We start from the raw sequence: 18,559 nt of genomic DNA, 5'->3' as shown, positions 1-18,559 counted from the left end.
CTTCATACATAAAGTCTATATCTCAGTGATTTAAATTGAAGGTACAGTCTGGTGAAGGCCGAAAGAAAGGAACCATAGGGGCTCAGTCCATATTTATGGAATGAATTAGTTAATTGCCATGAACATATAATCATTGTGCTGTGATTTTCTTTAAATGTCTTGAATTCTAGAATCTTTAAGTATCTCCTTTACAACTTGAATCATTGTTGACAACTGCACATAAACATTGTCTTTTTAAGTTACTTTTTACACCCACATTTTTTCTGATCATTTAAGAGCAGAGCAATTTCTAGAACTTGCCTGCTTTTGAATCGCCTTCTATATTATTATTCTTATGGTTATACTATTTTAAGTTATTCTTCATTATTTTATTAATGCTGAAGAGTAGGTCTGGTTTAAATAATTAATTATATTTATCATTTAGGGTTTGTTTTTGTTGTTGCTGTTGTTGTTTTGTTGTTTGAGACAGGGTCTCACTCTGTTGTCTAGGCTGGAGTGCGGTATCATGATCATGGCACACAGTAGCCTCGACCTGGGTTCAGGCAATCCTCCCTCCCCAGCTTCCCAACTAGTTGGGACTACTAGTGCCTGACACCACACCTGGCCAATTCTTGGCTTTTTTTTTTTGGTTTTTGTTTGTTTGTTTGTTTGTTGTCATAAAGACAGGGTTTCACCATGTTGCTTATGCCGGTCTTGAACTCATGGACTCAAGCACTCTGCCCACCTCTGCCTCCCAAAATGTTGGGATTACAGGTGTGAGCACCATGCCAGGCCTATCCTCTTAGTTTTAATATATTTTAGAAACCAGTAACATGTAAGTACTTCACAAATCTTGATAGTTCAATATAATGTTTAATACACCTTTTATCCTTAGGCAATATTTTGAATATCATATATACTTGGCCTTATTTAAAACCTGAAATGAAAATCAAGAAAATTTTATAGAATTCTCCTATAACTGATGCTAATTATAAAACTATAAAATTCTAAGGTGGGAAATGAGTTTCTAAACTTGCAACTCAACTGAGAAGTCATCTTTACTTGAGAATGTGTCAATCTACGTGGCAATTCTTCAGATACCCTTGAAGGATATTTTTCAGGAAACCTAAGGAGTCTTTGTCAGTCAGAATAACATGTCAGAATAACATGGAACAGAGACTTAAGTTTAAAATCAAGGTAAAATGGCTGGTAAATGACAAATACTTGACCTTTTTTTTTTCTAAAAAAAAAAACCTATGTTTTGTGGGAGATTGTAAGATGCCTATCAACCTAAATTTTACTTTATTGTTTCAAAGCATTATAAAAGTGACATAGATGCATGTGACACACAAAAAGGAAGCTTTAATAAAGGACTTTGAACTATGAATGAACTCAAAATATTAAACAACATTTATTTCTATATTTACCTTTCAACATAAGTAATAAATATATTCACATTATAAAACGAGTTTGAAAGTATGCAAACATATATGTTAAAAAGTAAAAGTTTGTTTGGCATCACATGTGACACTCCCTTCACATATTTCTTGCTATGCATGTACATATACAAATGTGTACATGTACAAATACCTCTTTTCTAACAAAAGGATTCAAACTGAATCCTTTTCATTCATTCATACATTTATATATTCTTTCAAAAATATTTATTGAGTGTCTACAACGTGCCAGATACTTTTGAATGAGAAGTGGAAAAAAAGTCCCTGCACCCATGTCATTTACCTCCTAGTAGGTAGAGACTGCAGAGCAACAAGCAGATAGATAACTAGTACATCAGATGGTGATAAATACTATGGAGAAAAATAAAGTAATGTGAGTTTGGAGGCATGCTGTTTTATATAGGGTAGCCAGGAGAAGCTTTGTTGTTAAGATGACGTTGAGCAGACAGTTGAAGGATGAGGGAGCAAGCCATGCAGCTATCTTGGAGACATAGTGTTCCAGACAGAGGGAGCAGCAAGTAAAATACCCTAAGACAGGAACCTGTTGGCCCTTTCAAGAAAGAACAAAGACCAGCATGGCTAAAACAGTGTTGTGACAAAAAGCAGGGAAATTTCTTAGGGAACTATTGCTGGAATCCAGATGGAAGATGGATAGCGCAGATCAGAGGGGAACTGGGCACTTTGGAAGAGATGGTTAAACACTTCTTGTGCAAGGTTTTTGAAAATGCAGTTTTATGTGGGTACGTGATTGCGAAAAGAAAAGCCTATCTATAAACATTAATTTGATTTGAGAAAAAGTGAAGTCATTTTATGACAAGTTAAAGCAAAAGGATCTAAATCTACCTCAGTAAAAGATTTAAAGCTGGAGAATGTAATGTCAACAAGGATGGTGTGATTATTTTAGAAAGAGATTTGGCTTAAAACAAATTGTCAAGATAATAGGAGAAGCAGCAGATGCTGATCAAGAGGCAGCAGACAAGTTCCCAGATGCCATTAAGAAAATTATTGGAATGTAAGGGTATCTTCCTGAATAAATTTTCAATGCAGATAAAAATGCCCCATTCTGGATAAAAATAACTGCTGCAAAGAACACTTATTAATAAGGAAGAGAAGCAAGCACCAGGATTGAAGGCAGGAAGCGATAGGCTAAGTCTACTGTTTTGTGCAAAGTCAATCAAGTTTATCATCAGAAATGTCCTTATCTCTAAAACTACTAACTCCTGGGCCTTAAAGGGAAAAGATAAACATCGGTTGGCTCCTTTTCAGTTGTACAACGTGGAGGTCTGGACAAGAATCCTTTTTCTGGATTGATTTCATCAATGCTGTATATGAAGTCATGAAGTATCTTGTCCATAAGGAGCTGCTTTTAAAGTTCTTTTGCTATGATACTGAACAATGTGGCTGGCCACCCAGAACCCCATACGTTCAACACTGCTTTAAAGAAGATGTACAGACAGCTAACAAGTACATGGAAAAGTGGTCAACATTACTGATCATCAGGGAAAGGCAAATTAAAACCACAATGAAATGTCACCTCATACCTGTTAAAATGACTGTTATAACAGAAAACCCCACAGGACAACAAGTCTTGACAAGGATATAAAGGGAAGCCTGTTACATTGTTGGAAGGAATGTAAATTGGTGCAATTGCCGTGGAAAATGATATAGAAGTTCCTCAGAAAATTAAAAGTAGAATTACCATTTGATTCAGCATTCTGACTTTTGAGTATGTATCTAAAGGAATTGAAATCGGGATCTCAAAGAGATATCTGTACTCCTGTATGTATGACAGCATTATTCACAGTAACCTAAGATATGGAATAATTTCATCTCCATTAATGAATAAATGGATAAAGAAAATGTGGTACACACATACAATGGAATATTAGCCTTTAAAAAGAAGCAAGTCCTGCCGTTTTCTACAATATGGACGGACCTGTAGAAAATTATCTTAAGTGAATTAAGCCAGGCAGAGAAAAATACTGCATGATCTCACTTGTATGTGAAATCTAAACCAGTTGAACACAGAAGCAAGAGCAGGGGCTGGGTGGGAGAGAAACAAGGAAGTATTGATCAAAGCATACAAAGTTTTGATTATATAAAATAAAATTTGGAGATATATTGCATGTATAATATAGGGCCTATGATTCACGGTACTGTATTGTATACTAAAAAATTGCTAAAAGGTATGTCTTATATTAAGTTCCTTTACTACAAATGGAGAAAAAAACAGGAAGGAGACAACTTTTAAAGGTAATGAATACATTTTTGGCATTGCTAATGATGATGGCTTGATGGCTTTACAGGTGTTGACTTATTTCTGAACACAAAAAGTTGTATACATTACATATCTACAGCTTTTTATATGTCAACCATACCTCAATAAAGCCGTTTTAAGAAAAGAAAGGGAGGGGAAAAATACATATCAGGTATGAATTGTTCATTGAAACTAAAGAATTTTTAGCCATTAATTGAGTGACTGGCCCATGTTAAGTACTCAATAAATATATATAAGATTAAAAATCCAAATTGTAAAAAGTTGAAACAGCAAATGAAGTGTGAAATGAAGCTAGCAAACTAGGCACAAGCAGATCATGTAGGATTTTGTCAGTCATACTAAGGATTGGGGTCTTAATATTAAAAGGAGAAAAGGGATTTTTTTAAGGAGAAGAAGGATTTGTTAAACAGGAAAGTGAACTGGTGAGGTTTGATTTTTTTTTTTTTTCTTGAGATGGAGTCTCATTCTATCGCCCAGGCTGGAGTGCAGTGGTGCCATCTTGGCTCAGTAAAACTTCCGCCTCCCAGGTTCGAGCGATTCTCCTGCCTCAGCCTCCCAAGTAGCTGGGATTACAGGCAGCCATCACCATGCCTGGCTAATTTTTGGATTTTTAGTAGAGACGGGGTTTCGCCATGTTGTCCAGGCTGGTCTCGAACTCCTGACCTCAGGTGATCCGCCCACCTTGGCCTCCCAAAGTGCTGGAATTAAAGGCATGAGCCACCATGCCCATCCCTGATGAGGTTTAAATTTTAAAAGATCATCATGGTTGCAGAATTGAGATTGGAATAAAAGGGAGCAAGAGTGGATACTGGCACACCAATCAAGAGACTGTTGTACCAGTCCGGGTAGTTTAGGATGGTGGAAATAAAGAATTTTTAGATTTGAGGAAAATTTAGGAGATAAATAAATAGGAATTTCTAAAACAAACTGAATGAGAAAGTGTCAAAGATGTTTCCTGAATGTTTTGACTTGTGTAAATGAATAAATATTAGTGCCAGTTACTAAATTCTGAAACTTCATAAGATCTAGATTTGTATTTTGAAGTTAGTTTAATTTTAGACATGTTGATTTTAAGGTTCCAATGAAATATCCATTTGGAAATGGTGGTTAGGATATTGATAATTCAAAACTAGATCTCACAGAAGAGTATAGGATTCCAGATATAATTTAGGAATGGTAGTGGGTTGATTAATGTCTCCCAAAAAGTCATGTTCATGAAGAACTTCAGAATATGACCTTATTTGAAAACTGGGTCTTTGCAAATTTAATTGGTTAAGATGGAGTCATCATACTGGATCGGGTGGGCCCTAAATCCTAGGAGAGTGCACACAGAGAGACACAGAAAAAACTGCCACGTAGACAGGTAGAAAATGACAAGGATTACTAATAATCACCAGAAACTGGTAATGGAAGAAACAATGAAGTATTCTTTCCCAGAGCCTTCAGAGGGTCTGTGGCCTAGCCAACAGCTTGATTTTGGACTCGTGGCATCCAGATTTGTGGAGAATAAATTTCTGTTCTCTTAAGCCACCCAGTTTGTGGTTAATTTGTTACTGCAGCCTGAGAAAACTAATACAAGGATTATTGTTGTGTATTGTGGTATAGATAAGATATCCTAGAGAAAGAGTGTAGTAAGGGGAAGAGTATAGGTAGTGCAAGGGTTAGAAATTGGCTATCACTGACAGAGGGTGCTCACAAACTAATTTTGGGCAATTTTGTCAGCTTTATTATGCCCACCTTGTGCTTTAAAAAGCAGTAGGACCCAGCAGATGTGATACTTGGTTACCATATAAATAGCTTTATACCTATTAGATCCTACCTACCACTTTATACATGTGTTTAACCACTGCAGGCATTTCAGTTTGTGAGCCTTTGTTCAAATAAAGTATTAAAGAGATGTGGGGAGTGGCAAGACTAAACCACAGAAACATTTCATAGGCAGATAGAAAATAATGAGTCAGCAAGGGAGTATAAAAAGAATTAAGGCTACAAATAAGAGAGAATGGTATTATGGAAGACAGATGAAGAGACTGTTTAAGGAATGGGGTATCAAAAGTTTCCAAAAATCTACAGTGAGTGTTTTTTAATCCATTGGATTTGTTCTCATAGATTACACTGTTGAGGGAAACAAGAGCTGCTGTTGACATGGTTAATGTGTGTGTTTTCGAAAGATAATATTGCTCTTAGTACAAAGGATGGGCAGGAAGACCAAAACAAAGCGACAAAAGATTTAATGAGTAGTTATTGCATTACCAAGTTAGTAGCTAATGAAGACTGAATATGAAAAAGAAGTATAATTAAGAGGATGTATATATAAGAACTTAGCATAATGGAAAATGGTTCTAAAGTTCAAGCTTGTTTAATTAGGTGGATAATGATATTAGCACAAGAAGGAATAACTAGTACAATCTCTAAATTTAAGAGATCATTGTTTCTAAAGCTTGCAAGAAATACTAAGAAATAGGATAGAAAACAAGAGACTTCATCTATTCCACAATTATGGAAGTGAGGCTAGGGGAAAGCAATTTGATTCACTGATAAAGGGTGATTAATGCTCAGTTTGATTAGATTTGAATATGGGTATATGAGCACAAAGAGAAGACTGATACATAAAAGTAGAAATGGTGAACTATAACTTTGATTCAGGTCATCTGGGGGAACTTCAGTCTTCACTGCAGTCAGAATGAAACTAATGAACCAAATTCTGAAGATAATATTGAAGATCTACATAAAAGGCTTTGTTTGACTTTGAGGGTTTGCTGCCTTCTTATCAGTTGTTTGCACTTAACTCCATTAGATAAAGAGCAAAGGTGTGAGGCCACTGTGATCTCAACCACAGAGGAAACTGCTAAACGCAGATTCAGAAAACTTCAAGATGGTTATGTAACCGCGTGGTGTCCAGAGGAGTGATGTGTTTTCATATAGCTTTGAGCCAAGGCTGGCAGTTCGTGTAAACTGCACTCGTATCTTAAAGTTCCTAGGTGTTTTGGATAGGAATTCAGGGATCCAGGTCCATCAAGTAAGACTGCCCTTCTGTCCTTCATACATTGTTAAATATTTAAGAGGGAGCTCTCTTACACACAGGTTGAGTACCCTCTGTCAGCTTTTGTTGTAGTAAATAGTAGCTTTATGAATTCTAAGGAAGACCATAACCCTCCTTCATAATCTGCATAATCTTCATCAGTACAAGTCAGGAAACATATTTGAAGTAAGACCATCTTTTATTATGCTCCACTTCTCCAGTGACAGCCCCATGGGCTCCATGTGTGATGGCTCCCTTGTTGGCTTCCGTCTGTATCACCTGGAAACAAGGGAGATCCCAGGAATCCTATTTCTGTGTCCATATCTTCCCTTTATCACCAGAAGTCAATTGGGAAGCCCAGAACTCTGTTCCCATGGAAAAATTTTCACGCCATCTTCCCTCTACCACAACACTTACAGCTTCACCACTTTGTCTCTAGAACTCTGAGGACTAATCCCATCGTGTCTTTTATCCCTATTCATATTAGCTACCACTGGAGCCCAAGGACTCACAGCTCGTTTCTTATTTCTAGAACCCTAATCACAGGTATCTCCATAAGCCCTTGGTTTTGACTAAGTGTCCCATTTTCTGGAATTCACAGTCAGTCATTATGAAAGTTGCCTGTATATATATTGCCTCTTCTCTGAAAGTTTCTTTATTTTCGTAACTGATCAAAACCTAGCTGTAACGAAGCACACTGCCCGTACTCCTCAAGCAGTGGATTTTTTCCCCACATTCCTTGTATGGAGTAAGCCTCCTTACTTCTCATTGCTAATTGTAGACTGTGTGTGTTATCTAATGCTGTGTAAAAAACCACCCCAAAACTCAATGGCTTATAGCCACAATAATTATTTAGTATCTCTTATAGTTTCTGTGAGTCAAGAATTTGGGAGTATACTTGGCTATGGGTTTCTTATATAAGATTTTTCCTTCTAATAATATACCCTTTCTGGTGTAGTGTATTTTTCATATGTGCTGTACCCCTTTCAATCTAATGTTAAGTAATATTTTTTCCAGTCCAAGTTTTCTTTAGATTGTCACTGAGGGAAGACCTCTCTGCCTATTTTCAGGAAAGTAGACAAGCTTTTTTCCTGGCAGCCTAAGGTAAATTGCAGAGCAGTGATAATCCAATAATTATACCTTTCATTACAAATCAGTTGTTTTTTGGATTCTTTTCATATTCTGCGCTATGTTGACTTTCATCTCTTTGTCTTCCAGTGTTACAAATCTGTTTGTAGGTATTTGGTTAGGATATTAGAAGAAGTTTAAAAATTGCTAGTCACTTATTTTAAGTTGTAAGATATTCTCTATTTTGGTTTTGGAGAGTATATCCTACTGGAAGCTCAGTTTTTAAATTTTTGTTTCATATTTCATTCAATCTTCCTCTCATCCTTATGTCATGCTTCTTTATTAGGTTGAAATCTCTGCTCAAATAGCACACCCTCAGAAAAAGACTTCTGTGTAAATTAGAACAGAGTTATTTAACTGCTGTGCCATGGATGTTTTATGGGTATGCCTGAGATATTGTTTCCCTTGTTCCCTGGGGTTTGCCTGTGACCACATCATCATCCTCTGTTTATTCTAGTGTGACATACAAATTTTGCTATATTCCAAGAGTGCTGAGCTATAAAAAGTTTGACAAGCATTAAGATGAAGATTTAAATGTAAAATAGATTTAAGACCAAAGTAACAGTGACTTAAACAAGACACAGGGACATTTATATTTCAATCCAGAGGTCAACAAGTACAGCTGCTCTAGAAGCTCTGTACAAAAAAGTTTTATAGGAACCAAAGGGTCTTCTATTTTGTTGCTCTACTCTCTACTGCTCTTATTTGCATGGTCTTAGTTCACTTGGTACCATGAACACATTCCAGACAGAAAAGAAATGAAGCAGGTAGAGGTAGAAAGTGTGGGTGAAAGAACATACACCCCCCCATCCCTTTTAAGTACATGACCTGGAATTTACACATATGGTTTCTGCCCACATTCAATTGGCCACAACCCAGTCTTGTAGCTATCCTAGTAGTTGCATAGAAATCTGAGATTTGCAGCCTTTAATCTCAACAGCTGAGTTCTCTGTTACTACAAGGAACAAGGAGAGAATGGATGGGTAAAGGGAGGAGTAGCTGTTTTATTGGTTAGTAATGAACCAGTTTGAATATAATAGCACAACCCCATCTCTCTAGCCCTTTACTTTTTACAGTGAGATCTGTATTTCTCTTATTTGTCAGAAAAAAAAAAATACTTATCGTAACCCTTTCACTTTGCAATAATCATGTTTCAGTTAAATCATAAAAGCTTCAATAAAACCCAAACCACTCTTTGAAGTCATCTTGGAAATAGAAGTAGCCCAGAGTCCCTAGGACCTGGATAGGCTACAAGGGCTCTATGAGTCCTATCCAATTGTAAGTAAAATTGTTTGTTAATATACATTTATATAGCTTGGTGGTTAAGAGCATGAGTTCTGGAGTCAGATTGCCTGAGTTTAAATTCCACCTCTGCCTTGTGCTAGATTTGTAAGTAAGGCAGTTGACTTAAGCTGTCTGTCTGTGCTCAGTTTCCCTATCTGGAACATGAGAATAATAGTATACCTACTTCACAGAATTGTTCTAGGAACTGAAGCTAGTTAATACATTTAAAGGACTTACAATAGTGTCTTGATGTTAAGTGCTGTGTAAATACTGGCATTTTTATTGATATATAATATTTGTACATATTTACAGGGGATGTGTGATATTTTGATAAATGCACAGACTGTGTAATGATCAAGACAGAGTATTCAGGATATCCACCACCTCAAGCATTTATCATTTCTGTGTATTGGGAACATTTCAGATCTCTTCTAGCTGTTTTTAAATATACAATATATTCTTGTTAACTATAGCCACCTTACTGTGTTATTGAATATTAAAACTTATTTCTTCTATCCAATTGTATGTTTGTACCAATTAATCTACCTCTCTTCATCTACCTCTCCCCACAACACACATACCCCTCCCAGCCTCTGGTAACTGTCATTCTACTCCCTATCTGCATGAGATAGTATTTTTAGCTCTCACATATGAGTGACAATGTGTGATATTTGCCTTTCTGTGCCTCGCTTATTTCACTTAACACAGTGACTTCCATTTCTACCCATATTGCTGCAAATGCAGGGGTTTTTTTTTTGACCAAATACTCTATTGTGTATATATATACCACATTTTCCTTATCTGTATCTATTCATCTGTTGATGGATACTTAGAATGGTTTCATATCTTTGCTGCTGTGTATAGTGCTGCAATAAAGATGAGGTTGTAGATATCCTTTTGAGATATTGATAATTTTCCTTTGAATAAATATCCAGTAATGGGATTTCTGGATTGTATGTATGGTAGTTCTGTTTTTGATTTTTTGAGAAACCTCCATGTTGTTTTTCATATGGCTACATGATTTGCATTTACCTGATGATTAGTGATGTTCAGCATTTTTTCATATAGCTGTTGGCCATTTGTATGCCAACTTTTTAGAAATGTCTATTCAGATCCTTTGGCTACATTTTAATTGGATTAGTTGTTTTGCTATTGAGTTGTTTATTTGTATTATAATTTGTATTCCTGGGGGGATGGTCGATATCTTCCATCTGATTATCAGTAGGGTCTATTATAAATTTTAATTTAATACCTGAACATCTGGATAGGCTATGATTGTAACATCTTTCATAGGCTATGATTGTAAAATTTAAACTTGTTCTCTTTCAATCAAAAGTCATCTGGTCCCTCACGGTACAGAAGTTTACTTACTGGAATCTATCCCAACTGCATTTTCTTATAAAGCACCTTTTTGTTTTTATTTTATTTTACTTTTTATAATATAATAGAAATTAATATTTATGTTTATCTCAACTTCCTTTTAATTATCACTGGTTTTTTTTTAATAAAATTTTCCAGGTCTTAATTTAAAATATAAATTGCTTTCTTTTCCTTTCCAAAAACCCTGTGGAACTAACAGTTCTACATCAGAAATTTTAACATCACCAAGTTGCATGTGTAACTCTATTAAGTTGAGCAGTAGATATGTGATTAAGTAATGAACATTGATTTTTGTTTTTGTTGTGAAACATAGGTGCATTTGAGCTAAATTGGGTCAGAGTTGAAAATATTACAGTCTATTAATATAAGGAAGAAATAAGAGCCTGTAGAGCTGTTCTTTTTCTGAAGGGGGAACGTAGTGGCTTAAAAAAAAAATCTGATGCTTCAACATTGTTAGGAATGACTTTATATTATTCTATAATAAATTGCCAAATGTCATATTTAATAAGTCACTTTTAAAAAGTCAGGTCAGCAATAAATTTTCAATATCTCATTACTTACCTCCTATAATTATAATGAATATCAAGAGTATTTGCATTTTAAATTGCTAAATCTTAGAGAAATTGTTTTGGCAAATTGGTTGGTACCAGACTTCGAACTTAAACACAAAGCAGCTGTGTTGAGCAAATACCACTTTCATAACATTAGTATGCTTTCAATTAACAAACTGGAATGAACTGTTAAACATCACCATTTCCATGTTAAACTACTGTTTTTACTTTCTCGATGACTGATTTGCTTTCTCAGTAGATTATTTATTTTAACTGAAAAAGGAAGAATTTTATTTAAATAATCCGTATTTTTCCCCCATCTGCAGAACGTACTCAGGAAAAGTGGGGATTTCCAATGTGCCACTATTTAAAGGAAGAGAGATGGTGCTGTGGTCGTAATGCCAGAATGTCAGCATGTTTGGTATGGTTATATTTTTTCCTGGAGTAACAGCTTTATCCAGATGTTGTAGAATTTATTGTTTTTGGCTAGTATCATGGACTCAGTGCCAAATTTTGCAGAACATCCTCATTAATGCTTTTGTGCATTGGAAAGTATAAGAAAAAAATGATTTTCCCTTTAAACAATATCCACTCTACATGCAGTGTCATGACAAAATTATATATACTTATTTTAATTATTATATAAAATATAATGTAAAGTGTTCAATACTTTATCCAAAGCTCTGTGGTTTGTGTTTCTTTCTAGTAGATCATTTGGTTTCCTAAATTTTTATAGAATGGGAAAAATATTAAGCTAATTGAGATATGAAGTAACTATCTAATTAAATGAAACATTTATTGTGCTGCATTTGACTAGTGCCCTCAGACCTAGAACGCTCTAGCCCGTAATGTTCTGTGTTCACGGCACTATGTCAGTTTACAAAGAAATGAGTTAAATAACGTAAGTGATTTTTGTGTTATCAGAAAATTAAAATGCTGCAGTTATGTAGAATTCATAAATTTAGAGATCTGAAGTGCAACATAAGGACTATAGTTAATATGGTATTATATACTGGAAATCTGAGAATAGATTTTAGGTGCTCTTACTGCGCACACACACAAAAGGTAATTATGTGAGATGGTGGATATGTTATTAATAAATTGCTTACCTATTATAATCATTTCACTAGATATAGATGCTGCTCAGCTTATAATGGGGTTATGTCCCAATAAACCCTTCATATGTTGAAATTACAGACAAAAATGCACTTAATACACCTAAGTTACCAAATATCATGGCTTAACTTAGCCTACTTTAAATGTGGTCAGAACACTTAAACATTAACCTACAGTTGGGCAAATTCATCTAACACAAAGCCTGTTTTATAGTAAAGTGTTGAATTATAGTGAAATTGAATTATAGTAAAGTGTTAAATCTCATGCAATTTATTGAAAACTATATGGAAAGTGAAAAATTGAATGATTGTATGAGTAGTCAAAGTATAGTATCTACTGAATGCATATCACTTTTGCACTATTGCAAAGTTGAAAGTTGGAAACTGTTCATATGTATATATAAACATCATGTACACTTTAAATTTATGCAATAAAAAATTTAACAAAGTAAAATAAAGTAAAATACAGTTGATTAAATAATACGTTTAATGTCCAACCTCAAGGTAAACTAATTCTTTCAGGGACCATTATTTCTATGCCTATTACATAGCAACATAAGAAATAGTGTGCCAGTGTTCTAAGTTATATATACTAGAATTATCTTAGAAATGTATTCATGCTAACATAATAACTTCCTTTGGTAGCCCCACTTAAACTACTTTTTTGGAAATTTGTCTTGTTCTCTCACTCTTTAGTAAATGGTACTCGTTCAAGATCTTGTTAGAATGACAGGTTCTTCTTGGGATAACTTAAGTATCAGAATGCTTATAGCCAGTGTTATACCCTTGACGCAAGAAATTGAAATAGTCTTTTTTAAGTGAACCTAGCCTCAGAGAAAAGACCTCAAGATATTGGCATCAGGGATTTCACAATGTAACAAGGTAGATCTATCCCTCTGTGGTGAGAACCACAACTAATAGTCCTCACTCACAAGCAAAACAGTTTTAATCAGATTTATATTATCCTCATTTTCATTATTAACAGAAAGACAAGAGTCAATACATATCTAAAGGAAGACTAACCAAAAAAATGGAGATATTTAAAGAAAAAGCAACTGGGAAGAAATGTAGACTATCTAAAAGAAAAGAACTATGTAATATCCCTTAGAAAGACAAAAGAATATGTTGTATCCATAAAAAAAAGAATTATTTCTATCAAAATAAACATTCAGAGAACCAAAACGAAGACTTTGGAAAATAAATTCTGTAAATACAGAATTAGCAGACCATGCTGGCCTTACCTTGCTGTGACCAATGTCAGCTGCCCATGGAATGCCGTTCTCCTTAGCTCCATCCCAACCCATGTCCACCTTGACTTATTTTTTTGAATCCAAAGTAATGTTGGAAAATCTAAGGAACAATTCTTTTAATATATCTTATTTTATTGCCTTTTACTCCATAACTGACATTTTTGACAAATATTCAAAGCTTAAGTGGTCTTCTTTAAAAAAAAAGAATAGATACTTTTCTGGGAAATGATTTCAGATAAACAGTTAAGAATACCAACCAGACACAAAATATTAATTAAATTAGAGCAATCTCATTAACGTACGTTAAGCCTGATAAAACTTCTAAATTATTCCAGACTAGTATGAAATGACTGGTTGGTATGTTTTCTTCATCCTCTTTGTTCGTTGTTCAAGAATAGTATTAATGTTTGCAAAACACTTTTTAACCACCTACCTGATTATCTTTTATTATGTAATCACAATTTATTATTTCTATTTCTAAATTAAGCTCATCGGCAACACATAACAAAAGCAGTCCTGGCATATCTGATATTTTTATCATATACCAAATCGCCTCTTTTTAAATACTCTTTTTTTTTTTAAATTCAGTTTGGCCTTTAGGAAAGTTTATAATAAAAATCTAATCTGAAATTAGCACAAGGAGTACCATAAATGAAAACTCATCTGGACCTGTTGCTATTTAACAGAATATGAAAATTATGTAATAGCTGTCTTCTGTATTCATAACATTCTACTTGGCTGTAGATGTTCAGTGAAAGTATCATTCAAGTAAATGGGAAAATTACATTTTTTTTCTTCAAACCATTTCTGTGAAGCCAGTTTTCATGCAATGAACTCTTTTTCACACTAACTCCACATGGTGTGAGAGCATGATAAACCAGGATTCTAATAGCAAGTTTTTAGTTCTTGCTCTGTTCTTTGCTAACTAGCTAAGCAACTTGAGAAAAGTTACTTGTCAGTGATCTTGTGTATCTACAAAAATTGCTCTTATACTTATAAAAATATAATTGTAAATTGTCTTTTCATTTTAAAAGTATATGATTAGCTATATGTAAACAGTTTCATTTATGAAAATAAAAAGACCTGAGGCAAATATGGGTATTTTAAATTTGAGTAGCAAGTACATGCACATCTCTTACACATTTATTACTTTTCTGTGTTTGAAATGTTTCCTAATTTAAATTTTTTAAATAAAATTTTAAATTTTAAAAATAAAATATAGTTTAAAAATTATATATATTTGGAAATATATCTAAAAACTCAGTTTCAGAAGACTCTATTCCATATTTAAATTATGACAAATCTTTCATATATTTTGGATTATGAGTATTTATTACAAATGTTGGGAAATATTTTGTAAAAAGTGTTTTGTACTTTAAATAAATATAAATGTAAAAACCAGTATATATAAAATTGTAAAAATATGTGTTACTTTCTCTTCTACCTGGCACTTGATCATATGTGAATTTGATTTGAATTTGTAGATCATACAGACCAACACTACATATAGTTTTCCAAAATAAGTTTTTAATTATAATCTGGATTTTTTTGTTCACTAAAAGATGAAATCATATGTTTATTAAAATTATGAGAAAATATGTTAAAATATGTATCTATGTCTGTATATGTGCATAATAATAGCGTCGGATTTATTTGATTGTTTTAGCTACACTAAAAATGAGCCAAGACTATGTCATTTCATTTCTTTCCTGTTTTCTAATTCCTTCTGAAATTCAAGGACTGTATATAATTAGAATTGACATTCAAGGATATGTGTTTGTGTATATGACACACATCCATTATAAATTAGCTCTAAATTACACAAGCATACTAGTTAACATTCTTTAATGATATTAATACTGTTAAGTGCATAAACTTACATATTATCACATAATTAATCTTTCTAAATGTCAGTTTTACAAACTCTTATACAGTGTGTTTATAAATCTTATAAGATAAGACTCAATATATCAGCAATCTGTCTTGTTTTTTTTTCCCCCCGCTTTAAGGCATTGGAGCGGGTTGCAGCTGGCCAAGGGGTAAGTAAGAGTGTTTCTCTGATGAACAGGACAGTTTTTCTCTCAAGCACTCTTCATACTTGACCTGCTGATGAACTTAAAACCTAATGGAATTTAATAAATATCTTGTCCCAGATGCATATTCAAATTTGTGCATTTTCTGTAAGTTTACTTTAAAAGCAAAATGAACTTTTCAGAACTTTCAAGCTTTTAGGAAAATTTCTGCATTATGCTCTTATACTAATTTCTTGGTATTATGCTAAACAGTCTATAAATATTTCTGAAGAATGCTATTGTTGAAAATTGGGCTTTTTTGTGCTTAGTTCAAGCAAAGATAACCTATATTATTCAGTACATTGTTTTAACTGTAGTCCAAAACACATACTTCAGTTGATTGTTTGATAAATTTTTTCTTTACTGACTTGATTAGCCATTACATTAGTTGCAGTAGCCAAATGAGTTTGCACTTAGAAATAGAAGTTAAATATAATCCCCCAAATATCCATGTAATTGTCTTATTCTTTACCTTGTATTCAGGATTTTTTAAAGAGTTTTTGGACCCTTTCATAAATTTTTAAAATTTAACCTAAAGTTTACAAATCTTTATTTTGCTTTTGTTCAAGGAACATTAATGTGTCAATTTGAATTGTTAAAAATAATAATTAAAAAAATAATTTTAATAACAAATATCATTTACTGAGTGATTACTCTGGGCCAGGAACATTGTTAAGCATTTTGTATGTAATTATATTTTTAATATATTCACTGTGCCTATCTTAAAATTGATAAAATCTGATTCTTTTGAAGGCATTGGTATTAGAGCATATCATTTGAGTTTGGGAACTTTAAGTGAGTAGGACTTTAGTTACAAACTGCTGGTTTGCATCATGTCTTTACCACTTACTAGTTAATGAGCCTGAACACATGTCATAATTTCTCTGTAGCTTAATTTCTTTTTCTGTAAAATAGGGAAGAAATAGGAGTAATAATAATACCTTCCTATAGGGTTGTTAGGATGAAATGAATGAAAAATGTACAATGCTTAAAACAATGTCTAGCACATAGTAAGTGCTCAATAAATGTCAACTGTTGTTGCTGTTATAGATAATTAATAATGATGATCATGAAAATAATAGCTAATTTTGACACAGAGCTTACCAAGGTACTATTTAAAGATCTTCTCATCAATTGAGATAATAAGTACATAGTACTATATAGTATGTACTCTTGTTATCCTATGATACACATGAAGAGACTGTAAGGTAACAAAGACTGAGAGACTTGAATCTCTGAGTCTGGAATTCAAGCTCTTAACTACTATACTACCTATCAACTTAACGGTTTTCTAGGGGTCCGGGGAAAAAGAGCTTTTATCCTAATACTCCAATGCATTCGTGTGGTGGTGTTTAATTTTACAAGTATTTGCTCATTCTTACACTCAATCTTATCAGTTGGTTTATCCTAAACCTACATGAAGATGATATATAGCAAAAGTTTAATAGCTTGTTCTAGTTCCCTTAATTAATTGCAGAGCCCGGACTTCCAACTTAGTGCTCTTTCCACTAGACCTGTAAAATGCATGTCTGATACACATGCTTTAAGGGTATACACTTTGTGTTCCCTCCAATTTTAAAAATACATTAAAATGTTAAGTTAATGTATCACTTAAGAGAAATAAAGTAAACTCTGAGCCACATCCAGTTTATTCTTGGAATAGTCAGGCACAGACTGTTCAGGAGATATTGATTCCCTTTCCCCTTACCCATCTGTATTTGCCAGGATAGATAGTCCAACTTAGTTATTTCAGGAATGCACATTTGAAGGCATTTTATAACCTCTTCCCTTTCTCTTAGGAAACAGCTGTAAAGCTCTTACTCAGAGTAACTTGAGAATGATGACTTATTCTGTTCTGCTGTATTTTTCTGTGCATTCCATTATTTATGTTCTTGTTTAAAATGAACTTCATGTTCTTTTGTGTTGTATTTTACAATGATTTTAATAACAATATAAATACATATTTATTTCAAAGTTACCTTGATACCATTTAATGTAATTTGTTCAAAGGCATGAGGAAGAAGAGATTTTAACTATTTTAAGAGTTTCATATAAAATTAAACTTACCTATTATAGCCAGTCAAACAAAAAGTTAAGAACTTTGTAAGCCATTTATAGTACTAATATTTCAATTCATGCAATACTAGATTTGCCGAAGTGACTTTGAATTTCAATAAAATGTTATAAGAATAGGGATTAATATATGAAAATGTACTTCAGCATTTTTGTGAGATAAATGAAAGGATATTTAAGGAAGTGGGGGACAAATGACAAAATAGAGATTTTGGTGTTGTAGAAAATAGCTACTCAAGATGAGAAAATCTAAAATGGAAAATATATCCAGAGATTAAGAAATTCTAAATGAAATATTTTGGTATAATTTTTGAGGAAAGTTAAGTTTTGAAATCAATAGTTTTCTTCTCAAGTGAAGGCATTTGTGACAAATTTGGAAAGAGATTTTATAGAAGAATTTTGCCTTTGAAAAGCTACAAATTTTAGTGTGGATACTCAAACATGTATATGAGTCTACCTTCAGTGAATTATTTTAGTAGTTATTTGGGGACTGTGATATTTGTAACACTATCCCCACTATTCCTACTTTCCAGTAGTAGAACCCGTATTCTTTCACAATGCTCTAAGAGTCTACAAGTGTGATTTTTCTCTAGTGACTTCGGAGGGCAATGCCATCAGGGGAAGATGTAAGAAAAATGATTGACCCTCAGCTCCCAACTTTTTAGTTTTTGTAGTCTCAGCAGCACAGTATGGGAAGTTAATGTTAGATGAGGGAGAGGGGCAGTAAAGTAGGTTTTCTGCCTGAGCGTGAAAAATTTATTTTGCTATAAACTCCATCTGAATTCAAACATATTTGTTCTAGTTGCAAACATGTGAAAATAACAGTTTTAGACTCCACAGGATAATAAAAGTTACAAAAGGGTGGCTCCATGGATATATGCAGTTCACTGAATTTTATCTTTAAAACTTTACCAGTCATTGGACAGTTTTCAGTTTTACCTTATTTGACTTCTTAAAAGCATTCAGTATT

General features: G+C 33.5%; 1 protein-coding gene across 2 annotated transcripts in view; it reads left to right on the top strand.

Annotated features, from left to right (window-relative positions):
- The window catches only part of METTL25 (methyltransferase like 25), a 113,829-nt gene that overhangs the window by 57,649 nt on the left and 37,621 nt on the right, over window positions 1–18,559 (top strand). For both annotated transcript variants that reach the window (XM_011988662.1, XM_011988663.1), the window contains exons 6-7: window positions 11,406–11,500; window positions 15,454–15,483. In XM_011988662.1, coding sequence (XP_011844052.1) covers window positions 11,406–11,500; window positions 15,454–15,483 — 125 coding nt within the window. The remainder of the gene's footprint in view (window positions 1–11,405; window positions 11,501–15,453; window positions 15,484–18,559) is intronic.

The sequence above is a fragment of the Mandrillus leucophaeus genome, unplaced genomic scaffold (genome assembly GCF_000951045.1).
Source record: "Mandrillus leucophaeus isolate KB7577 unplaced genomic scaffold, Mleu.le_1.0 Scaffold334, whole genome shotgun sequence".
Taxonomy (NCBI): Eukaryota; Metazoa; Chordata; class Mammalia; order Primates; family Cercopithecidae; genus Mandrillus; species Mandrillus leucophaeus.
This window is presented reverse-complemented; position numbering and strand designations above follow the sequence as displayed.